Raw genomic sequence first — 11484 nt, 5'->3', positions numbered from 1 at the left:
TAAAATATTATTACTCTGTGAAAAAAATTTATTATTATTTTTATTAAATAAATATAATATTTAATTACTAAGAGGAGTTGTAAAGTGGAATGAAAAGAAGTTAAGTTTCAATAATTTTTCTTATATTTTGAAGTATCTATATGTTGATACATTTAAAAGTTCACTACTATTTTAAAATTTAATATACTAATTTATTTTATATATTAATATAAATGATTAATATATATTATTATATTGTTGTAATAGATGGTAAAGTGAGAGTATTTTATGTTATATAGATGTTAAACTATAATTTTTTCTATATTTTTAGGACGTAAACACATCATTTTATCTCTCAGCTTTCAACAACCAAAGCTCCAAAACAAAGCACCGCTACCATGAAACCTGCAACTTCTTCAAAAAGAGCCACAACATTTCAAGAACCTCTCTTTTGCAATGCCTTGTTCCTCTCTTCCACCACTTTTCTTCTTCATCTTCTTCGTCTTCCTCCTCCCCTTGGTACTTTCCCTCCCTTCCTTCCCTTCCGACAACCTCACCCTCTACGGTGACGCCTTCTTCTCCCACAAAGCTATCACTCTCACCACCCACCAACCCACCTGCTCCTCCTCCTCCATCGGAAGAGCCTTCTTCATCTACCCACTCCGTTTTCTTGACCCCCAAACCAACTCCACCGCCTCCTTCTCCTCCCGCTTCTCCTTCTCCATCCTCTCCTCCCCCTCCTGCCCCTCCGGCGACGGCCTCGCCTTCCTCATCGCCTCCTCCACCCATTTCCCCGCCCTCTCCATGGGCCTCCCGCAACCCTCCCCCTCCTCCTCCTCCTTCTTCGCCGTCGAGTTTGACACCACCTTCGACCCCTCCCTCGGCGACATCAACGACAACCACGTGGCCCTCGACGTCAACAGCGCCTCCTCCTTCGCGTCCGTCGACGCGTTGTCCCGCGGCATTGACCTCAAGAGCGGCAAACTGATTACTGCATGGGTGGAGTACCGCCATGCAATCAAGATGGTACGTGTCTGGCTCGCTTATTCCTCCACCAGACCTCCCACTCCCATTCTTGCTTCCAAAATAGACCTCTCCGAGAGACTTGAAGACTTCATGCACGTTGGTTTCACCGCCTCCAATGGGGAGGGATCAAGTGATTACCTTATTCATCATTGGCAGTTCACGACTTTGGACCATGACTCTCGCTCCATGGATGTGGTCGACGAAGGTGACTGTTTCTTGTGTTACGAAGGGGATTCTACGGGTTTTGGTTATGATTCGAACTCGAGGGAGAACGAGAGGAGGAAAAAGATTGCGGAGATGGCTCTTGGGTTGGCAGGGTTAACGGCTTTTGTGGTGTCGGTTATGGCGGCGATGGTTGTGGTGTGTGTTTTCTTGACAAGGAGGAAAGGAGGTGTTAAGAAGAATAGGGAGCAAGGGCAGAGTTGTAGGTTTCAGACGAGTAAAGTTCCGACTAGGTTGTCACTTTCGGAGATTAAGTCTGCCACAATGGGGTTCAATCGTGATAGGCTTGTTGGGGAGGGTGCATCTGCCAAGGTTTATAAAGGGTATCTTCCCTTTGGAGGGGATGTGGCAGTGAAGAGATTTGAGAGGGAAAATGATTTGGATTGTTTGCATAACCCTTTTGCCACTGAGTTTGCCACCATGGTGGGTTACTTGCGCCACAAGAATTTGGTTCAGCTTAAGGGGTGGTGCTGTGAGGGAAATGAGTTGGTCCTGGTTTATGAGTTTCTTCCCAACGGGAGCCTCAATAAGGTTCTGCATAGGAACTTCAATTCTTCCATTGTTCTTTCGTGGAGGCAAAGGGAGAATATTGTTCTTGGGGTTGCAGCTGCTCTCACCTACCTTCATGAGGAGTGTGAGAGGCAGATCATTCACAGGGATGTGAAGACCTGCAATATAATGCTAGATGCCGATTTCAATGCAAAACTTGGGGATTTTGGGCTTGCGGAAGTGTATGAGCACAGTTCTAGCACGAGGGAGGCGACTATACCAGCAGGGACAATGGGATATCTTGCTCCTGAGTATGTTTATTCTGGTGTTCCTACTGTGAAGACTGATGTGTACAGCTTTGGGGTGGTGGTGTTGGAAGTGGCAAGTGGGAGGAAGCCTGTGGAAGATGATGGAACTGTGGTTGTGGATTATGTGTGGAGCTTGTGGGAAAGGAGGAAACTCATTGAGGCTGCTGATCCAAGATTGATGGGGAAATTTGATGCACTAGATATGGAAAGGATGCTATTGGTGGGGCTTCTTTGTGTGCACCCTGATGATCACAAGAGGCCAAGAGTAAGAGAAGCAGCAAGAATTCTTAAGAAGGAAGCACCACTTCCTCTCTTGCCTCCCACTAAACCAAGGGTCAGAATTAGGCCTATTTCTCCTCATGCTACACCTGAAACACCCTATGTTGTTACAGATTCTTTCACCACAGATGAGGCTCCATATTTGACCCCTAGAAGTCAGTTTTACTAGGATTTTCTACATACAACTCAGATTATCTCCAGAAGGAAAAACACTTGTTTTCTTGTTTAATAACAATATCCACTTTACCAGCAACTTTGTGTTTTTAGACTTTCAAATCAATTCAAATTTCCTCAAAACTAAACTTGTTTCAAACTCTTTATGATCAGGGAAAGCAGATTCTCTGGTTTTGTGACCAGTTCACAAGAAACTAACTGAATGAAGAAATCAAGCAAAACATTTACAGAGTAGGTTACATGCATTTAGTGAATCAATAATATGAACAGTGAAAAGAAAAGTACTTATAGGAGGAACCTAGAAAATGACAATACTTAAGCAACACGATACCTACCAGGATTGGGGAAAAACTGAACACACATGTAAGCAACTTGTACGGAATTTTTTTCAATAAAAATGCTATTTTAATGTTCGTCCCTGTTATTTAAATTTGAAAAATTTTACATGTACACCTTTAAATTTTTTTGGGAAATATTTTACAGAGCTCTTAAGTTTTTCTTTAATGATATATAATAAATTTTAATTAATATATCGTAATGTTTTTTTAATATAGTATACTAACTTTGAATATAATAGATTTCAAGAAGTTATTTACTCTGTGTTGATAAGATAAGATATTATTTACTCTTATAATAAGTATTTAGAAAAATATATTTAACATACTTTTGGTTGATTAATCTTGTAAAAGTATTTAGTGTATGAAAACTAAACTCTAATAAAAATAGAAATCACTTAAATTTCATTTATGATAATAAGAGTTTAAAAAATCACTGTATGATTTTTCAAATTAAAACATGATAAGAAATATTTCTTCTAAAATGATAAATTATCAAAACTATTAATATTTTATACTTTATATTTGTAGAATAGTGATTTTCCTTTATATTATCGTTAAATTTATATTCAATTGTTTTTCTACATGTATATATGCTATATCTTCTGGGAAAGAGATAATAATGTTTAAGTTAAAAATCAATATTTTAGGTGGTGAAATTTTATCTAGAAGTATTTAGCAAAATAATATTTGAACTGGAGTTATATTACATTAAGTTTAAAATTAATATATTTAATTTTTGCTGATTTTAATTTAATTTTGTGATAACGTGATAATTTATTCTACAGAGAGTATTCATTTTTTCAGTGTGAGAAAGAAAGGTGCCCAACCCAAAGCGAGAATGTTGTGCATGTTAAGATGAATCCGAAGGGTCGGTTTTCGTTTCAGTTCTGCAAACACTTATGGTTGTTTAGTTCTCTGCTACACTTCTCTCTCACATCAAAACAATCCTTCTTTCACAGCCCAATCCAACCCTCGCGCTGCTCCAACATCAGCGTATTGTCATCAAAATGGTCAGTTTTTTTCTTTCCCTTTTCCTTACGATGATGGAGTAAGATTTCCTGTTTTGTGGGCAGACAAAAATGTTGCCCTTATGAATAAAAATTGAATCTTTATCGTTTTTGTTTACTGGTCTCTGTCTTTGAAGGTGCGAGGTAAGTGGTTTATGTTTTAGGTGATGTAATTGCTTCCGCTGAGATGTTGTCTGTTTCATTGTGCTGTTAATTTGGTTGGTAAGAGTAATGTGCCATAAATGGCAATCCTAAGGTCATAGCATTCTGGCTCGGTAGAAGAATTGTGATTATAATTTTGGAATACTTGCTTCTTACGAAGTCTACTGGATCAATTTGTGTTTAATTTGATTTAATGTTGTAAAATCCAACATCTGAAGAATTATTGATCTGGTTGCCATTTTGGAGATTCCTGTTGTTGGTTTGTGGAACATGCAATCCAAATGATTGTATTGTAATCTCTTGCTAAGATACTGGTGCATGAGTTGAAAAGGGGGCAAGTGTTGTTAGTGTTTTGGAATTGTTCTTTACATCAACCAATAGATACATACATGACTCAGAAGATAAGCATAATATATGATTTGGTTTTTGTATTCATGTGTCTGTTATAATATTTAATGAAAGAGGGCGTGTTTGGAGTTGCACTCGTGGTCTTGTGAACCTTTTCAGTTAAATATTTAACCATTGTTGTAGGACACTGTTTGTCTCAAATGTGGCGATAGAGGCTTTCAAGTTGCATTGGTTTTTTGCTCTGGGTGTAAGGCTTATGCGCTACATAGGTAATTATTGCATGTGCCCTCTTTCTGCCTTCTTGCATGCACTTATAGCAATTTTTATCATCATACTTAAATGCCACTACTACTTAATGCTGCTTGAACATTCTATAGAACTTCTCCAGTAAAAAAAAACGATGTAAGACTGTACTCTCTATAGCTGGAAATTCCAAAAAATAATTGGAATGATACTCACTGCTTAGTATTGATACCCTGATCACTTTTTATAGTGTGTATTGTTTTTTTTATCCATCACGACTCTGTAAAGCATATATGTACCTTTGGATTTTAAATGTAAGTGCTTTTAAAATTATGATTTACTTTATTAGCCAGATTTTAAAATCAGTACATAGCTGATGGTGCCTCTCTTTTTACTGCCATACAGACCATCTAAAATTTCTGTTGGTATTGAAGGTATGACCAGGGAGTGATACATTATTGCTGGTTTGGATAAACTGAAGGATTATTGAATAGATATGCAACATAACTGAATAATTCCCTTTTTAATTGGATTTTTTTTCTCCCAATGTTTTATGAAAATAGAAAAACTGCAATGCAACTTGTAAATTTGCGATTTCGTTTCTTTAAGTCTTTAGTTGACCTTTGACGTCTTAATTGTCCTTTTTTTATCAGGTACTGTTTAAAGGGGCCTGTGATTTTTACTGATGCTGTTACATGGTTCTGTGATGATTGTGCAAAACGGCTTAGGATACCACCTTCACTCGACCAATCTACACCTCTCTCATCTGTAACAAGAAACTATAAAAATTTGGAAAAAAATGTAACCCAAGCCACGAGAGTAGTTGCAAATTGCAAAGAGAGAGTGAAGAAATTGAATAAACTGCAAAAAGAGAAGATTAAAAAGAAACATAAGGAAGGAAAAGTTAACTATGAAACAAAGGGTGTACTATCCAGTTCACCTGAGCTTGAGCATCCTCAATGCATTATCAGCAGTGAAGAAGAGTGTGAGGTAACAAATGAGTGTGGGGCAGCTCCAAGGGATGTAGCTAATTCTGATTTGGGTCTCCAAACTGTTCCATTTTCTCAAGGAGCTACCAATAATGATTCAAGTTGTGTAGAATTACATGATCGTGTTTATGCACAGCCTCTAATTGATCCTATCTGGAGGTACACAAGTTGTTTTGCTGCCTTCTTTTGAAATTGGTGAACTGCTATAGCTGTTGTGGTGAATATCATTTGAAGTTGATTTTTCTGGTTAATAGGGGAAGCATATACTTCTGCAATGAAACTATTGGTACTGTCAGTGGACTTCTTGCTCATGTGTCCGATTTAGCATGCTCCAAAGTTGCACAGGAGACAGGACGTTTCCCAGAAGTTCTTCATGCAGAATTGGTTCCAAAATCTATTGTGTGGCCTGAAAGTTTCAAGAGGAAGGAGCCAACTGATCAGGACATCGCACTTTTCTTCTTTCCTGACAGTGAAGGGTGATTTTTCTCAGACATTTTTTTACATAATGTTACTATTTCTTTCTTTAATTTGATATGCCTGAATATTTCTTCCTTGGCAGAACTGAGAAGGTATTTGACGCGCTGGTTGATGATGTCATTTGCCAAGAACATGCAATAAGATTTGTGGCTAAAAATACAGAGCTTTTAGTTTTTCCTTCCACCGAGCTTCCAATCGCTTATTGGAGTGAGCTTCATTTATTGTACCTCTTTAGGGGCTCATTTCTATTTGACTTAAGCTTATATTTTAACTTTTTTGTCCTTTGGACAGGATTTGAAGCTAAATATTATTTGTGGGGTGTCTTCAAAAGAAAGCAAACTTCGGAACAGAGAAATAATGGTGCATGCAGAGATTGACGAAGCTCTTATTAGGTTAGCTTAACCTTAGACATAGTCCATCCAATATACAAGCATGATGAGGATTAGAGTGAATAGAATAGAATGTGATGAATGCAAGAGTTTAGATGGCTTGTAGTGGTACACCCTTGTTGTGACTACTTCATATTCCAAGATAGAGAAGCATACATAGATGTATGTTCTCGAAACCTTTTGAAACTGCCTCAATTTTGTCTGACCAAAGTCTTTGATTGTGGTAACTGGTAAGCATTGTGGCCTTTAGTGTGCCATAATCTTGGTCTTCTTAAAACGTTTTTCATCACAATGTTATTTGTATTTCAGGTAGATTTGGGCCTGTAACTTGTAATTTTTCCTTTGTTGGAAACCATGCAAATATATACTGATATTTCATGTTGAAAGAGTTAATGTGACACAACTATAGTAATAAATAAATATACGTGTTTAAAAATCGATGGATATATCCATTGTGGTCCAACACTAGTGGACTCCACGTACCCGTTTTCTCTGGCGGCTTCTTCTTGCACTGCACCTCTATATGTTCTTGTGGCATCCCATACTTTGTGAAAATGCATTTTTGTTTTTAGATAAAAAAAATACATTTTAGAACATACTTTTTAAACCGAAAGCTTCTCTCCAAAAAGAGAGAGGTTTCAAGATTGTAATTCAGAACATACTTTTTTGAAAAAAAAAATTGGATTTCATAATTCAAAATTATAGGGAATTTTTTTTTTGGATTATGGGATCAGAATGTATTTTTATATGTAATTCAATTTTTTTTTAAAAAAACGTTAAATATAAATTTGCATCATATGGATTGGTTAATCCACATTTTAGTGAATATGGAAACAAGTTTTGAATTGCGTTTAACTGAATTTAAAAACAAGTTTTGAATTATCTAATCCAAAACTATCATGGATTGATTAATCCGGAACATTTTAGTGAATTTAGAAACGAGTTTTGAATTGTGTTTTACTGAATTTAGAAACAAGTTTTGAATTATCTAATCCAAAACCCGTTTTCTCTCTGTCTAAGCCTGGGCTGTATAGCCTCATCTTATTAAGAAGCCAATAATTTTTGGATGAACTTAATTTGACGTATAACTAGCTGAAAGTAAAAAGTTAAATTTCTTATTTACCTTATTATGAAGGTAAAGATGAAGATAATTTGAGGTCATATTGGGTATGTAAGACAAACAATGTATATATAATTGTGCGTAAAACACTAATCAGAGAAGAGAGAAATGGAGAGATGTAAATCTGAAAATGGAAATGATTTTACATTATCAAGTAAATAAAATAATTTTAGATAACTTTTTTTCTAATATAATTATTATAAAACTAGTAAGTAGCCTTCTGAAGACTTGCTTTTGAATATGCACATTTTATGTGTGGAGACATTAGTGAGCAGATGTGGCGTCCTATACAGAACAATGTAACATCACATCAATACCAAATTTGACAATCAAACAATGTTATATGATGGATGCATCCAAACCAACTTTGGATTTTCTACATTCATATCCTGGTGATAACGTAGGTTTTTTTTTTTCTATAATAGTGTAAATTCCTTTTGAATTTTCAGAAATGGATAAATTAAAATTTTATTTTTTAATTGGGCGGTAGGGGTAGGAGCTATGAGACTCAGACACTTCTCTTAAATGGTGTATCCGTGTTGGACACTCGTAAAACACTTATCAAGTTATCAGTGAAGATGTTCAATTCAAAAAAATGTTTGTTGAATTTTTAAAAATTTTAACATGATTCTAACACAATTTTAAAATGTATAAATACAATAATTTTCTAAAAATTCAAATTTATTGTATAAATTTCTATTATGATTATAAAAATAAGGAACAAATTCTTTTGAACCAGTCATGAAAAATATCTTCATGCTTCCAAAAGAATCTCAAACATAGCACATAAATATTTATTTTCAATTTATATAATTTAAAATTATATAATATATAGATCCGTGTCCCATGTTCTACATTTTAGAGATTACACGTATCTCCGTATCCGTATCGTGTCCTCAGTGTTCATATCTGTATCTGTGCTAAAGAATTAATTTTAAAAAAATTGAATTACACGGTTATTTTCAATATTTTCATGTAAACTTTTTATAATAAGATTTTTGAAGGAAATCATAAGAAATGTGATTTTAATTAGAATAAAAAAATTAAATTAGTTAAAATCGTACACTTCAAATATGATTTTAATGAATATAAAAAAATAAATTAAATTTATAAGTAAAAAAAATGAATTCTTAAAATGATGAAGAGGAAACACATGTACGAGTGAACTCGTCGCGGATAACATGTTTGAGTGTTACATGGCAAAATAATGAAATGCATAGGTCATATTCATATTTTAATTTTATAGTATTCATTATGAAATTGCACCTTTAAATTCAAAGAAACACTAATTTAGCCTTCATCATTTCAAAATACAATTTTTTTACCTATAAATTTAATTCATTTTTTTATACTTATTAAAAAAATATTTGAAGGGTAGAATTTTAGCTAATTTAGTTTTTTTATACTAATTAAAGTTTTATTTCCTAAATACAAATTTATTTAAAAATTTGATTGAATTTTTTTTCACATAAATTATAGGTAAAGAATAAGATTTTTTTTTTAAATTTTAAAAACCGATGTAGCACAAGAATTTGATGGTAGGTTTGCCTAACTGCTCCATTGGTATGAAGCTGTAACCTTGGTACTCTGGGACATGCACAAATTGAAGCAGTAGTAAGCACAATTATCACGCAACCAACAAAAACAATGTAACATCACATCAAGAACACTTCAACATGTTACATCACAATGTTGTACACACACTCGACACTATCAAATTAAGGTTACACTTTTTCCCAATATTTGTGTATATTTTTATTTTAATATGAACATGTTTAAATAATGAATGAAAATTATTAATATAATTTAAATAACTATGAAGGAAAATACCTATAACATGTGTTCAATTCCACAAATGAATTTAATTAATAGGATTTTATAATTGTGTAAAATTAATATTTTTATTTATATTTGAATCATTGTTTCATTGAGAAAATTATACATTCTATTTGTTTGGCACTATTAGAGACATAAGTACAATAATTAAATGGATAAGGTTGTTTTCTAGTGTATTAGGTAGCAAAGTAATCAAATTTTGTCCTATAATGATTGACTGATTATAAGGAAAAATTGCACCAAAACGGATAGGGAGATCTATCTCCCCTCCCAGCATAGGTTACTTAAGTTTTTACTCAACCTCAATACATATAATCTTTAAAAGAAAATTTATATATATATATATATATATATATATATATATAATATAGACAGCTAAGATAAATATACACACACAAAATTATAAAATAAAAATTAATTTTAAATATCAAAATAATTAGTTATTATATTGATTAAATTAGAGATTATTTTATAAACTAAAAAAAATATTTGTATCTAAAGTATTTTTTATTATTAATAAAAATTTATAAAATAGTTTTGAAATTGATTAGCTACTAAGGTTTATTTATTAATTACTTATATTTTAATTTAATTTTTATTAATCTTTTAGAGACTAATTTAAAATTTAAAATATTAGTAACTAAAATCTTGGTAGCTAACTTAGATACCAATTTAGAAACTATTTTATAAATTTTTATTAATAATAAAAATTACTCTAAATATCATATTTTTTTAATATTTAAAATAGTATATAACTTAGTTAATATAAAAACTAATTATTTTTTTTCTAAATTTTGTTGTTATTCAATTATTTTCTTATATTGAAAAATACTTATGCTTAAAAAAAGTGATTATAAAATAGTAATATAATTTTTTTCTACGTTTACTAAAAGTTATTATTTTATCAAAAAATTACTCTTTTTTTTTCTTTACGAAAGTTATCCAAACAAACATTATCTTTCTGGTGGATTCACTTCTTTTCTCTTTTTATTTAATGAGATTTTCATATTTTCTTTTCATGTTAAGTTACTTTAAATCTTGCGTAATTAATTTTTATTTTTTTATATGGGTAAGTTATTAAATTTATATCCAAGACAACCAAATCTTATTTAAGCTTTGAATTAATGAAGAAAAATAATAAGCCATCTCCTTGATTATGATATAGATGATATTACATATTACATAATATATATATATATATATATATATATTAGTTATATTGTATGTTTAATTTTTTTTACTTAAGAGTTAGTATTTATCTATTTAGAAGTAAGTTGCATATAATAAAATTGATAAAATAATTATTTATTGGATAAGTTGTTGTAGTGTCAAGAAAACAGGGTTTTAACGAAGGTTATTTAGAAGAAGAGAATATAACCTTAGAAATTGATTTAATTAATAGAGATTTTTTTTAAAACTTTCGTCCAATTTCAAAGGTTATTCTAAAACCTTAACAAAATAACATAGGTTTTTTTAATCTTCGTTAAATTTCAAAGGTTTATTTTAAAACCTCAGCAATATAACAAAGGGTTTTTTTTAACCTTCATTAAATTCAAAAGGTTTATTTTAAAATCCAAGCAAAATAAATGAGGTTTTTTTAGCCTTCATTAAATCTATTTATGAATAATTAATAAAAAACTATATAGTTTTAAAATATTTTATATATAAATTTTCTAAATTTTGAAAAATGTTACAAATAAGTTTTCTAAAGTTTCAAAATTTTATTTTAAAAACTCAGCAAAATAACTTTGAATAATAAGTAACTAATCTTGGATAATAAATATTACAACAGTATTTGCATATTTCTTATGATTGATGATAATTGGTTTATATAATTCCTAGTTTTTTTTTGTTACGAACTCATACTTCAAAAAACTTGAATTATTTTGTTTTATCTTTTGATGTTCGTATATTTGATGTGCAATTTTAGTTTTAGTTATAATTGCTAATATTTAATTCTCATAATTTTGAAATATTTTAAATTATGGTCTTTATTTTAATATGGATCTAATAATTAATTTACTGTGAAAGTGAGAAGTAATAAAGTTAATTTCTCCTGGCAATATGTTTTTGTGATCTTTAGTCAAAAACACACATG

General features: G+C 31.7%; 2 protein-coding genes across 3 annotated transcripts; both read left to right on the top strand.

The window, feature by feature from the left end:
- The first annotated feature begins 418 nt into the window (after positions 1 to 418).
- LOC137828860 (L-type lectin-domain containing receptor kinase S.6) lies at positions 419 to 2521 on the top strand. The gene has a single exon (XM_068635597.1). It carries the CDS (start codon positions 436 to 438, stop codon positions 2470 to 2472), a length of 2037 nt encoding a protein of 678 aa, XP_068491698.1. The 5' UTR covers positions 419 to 435; the 3' UTR covers positions 2473 to 2521.
- A 1070-nt stretch (positions 2522 to 3591) lies between these two features.
- LOC137829513 (PHD finger-containing protein 1) lies at positions 3592 to 6816 on the top strand. 2 transcript variants are annotated; one of them, XM_068636324.1, is made up of 6 exons: positions 3592 to 3825; positions 4516 to 4601; positions 5229 to 5723; positions 5819 to 6040; positions 6124 to 6248; positions 6333 to 6816. In XM_068636324.1, the coding sequence occupies exons 1-6, from the start codon at positions 3823 to 3825 to the stop codon at positions 6416 to 6418; spliced, it is 1017 nt and encodes a 338-aa protein (XP_068492425.1). In that variant the 5' UTR covers positions 3592 to 3822; the 3' UTR covers positions 6419 to 6816. The 2 variants fall into 2 exon arrangements, with proteins under 2 accessions (XP_068492425.1, XP_068492424.1); XM_068636323.1 differs by lacking the exon at positions 4516 to 4601 and having other exon boundaries at positions 3616 to 3825.
- The last annotated feature ends 4668 nt before the right edge of the window (positions 6817 to 11484 follow it).

The sequence above is a fragment of the Phaseolus vulgaris genome, chromosome 7, assembly GCF_000499845.2.
Source record: "Phaseolus vulgaris cultivar G19833 chromosome 7, P. vulgaris v2.0, whole genome shotgun sequence".
Taxonomy (NCBI): domain Eukaryota; kingdom Viridiplantae; phylum Streptophyta; class Magnoliopsida; order Fabales; family Fabaceae; genus Phaseolus; species Phaseolus vulgaris.
The sequence above is the reverse complement of the archived record's forward strand: the minus strand, read 5'-3'. Positions and strand labels throughout refer to the sequence as shown.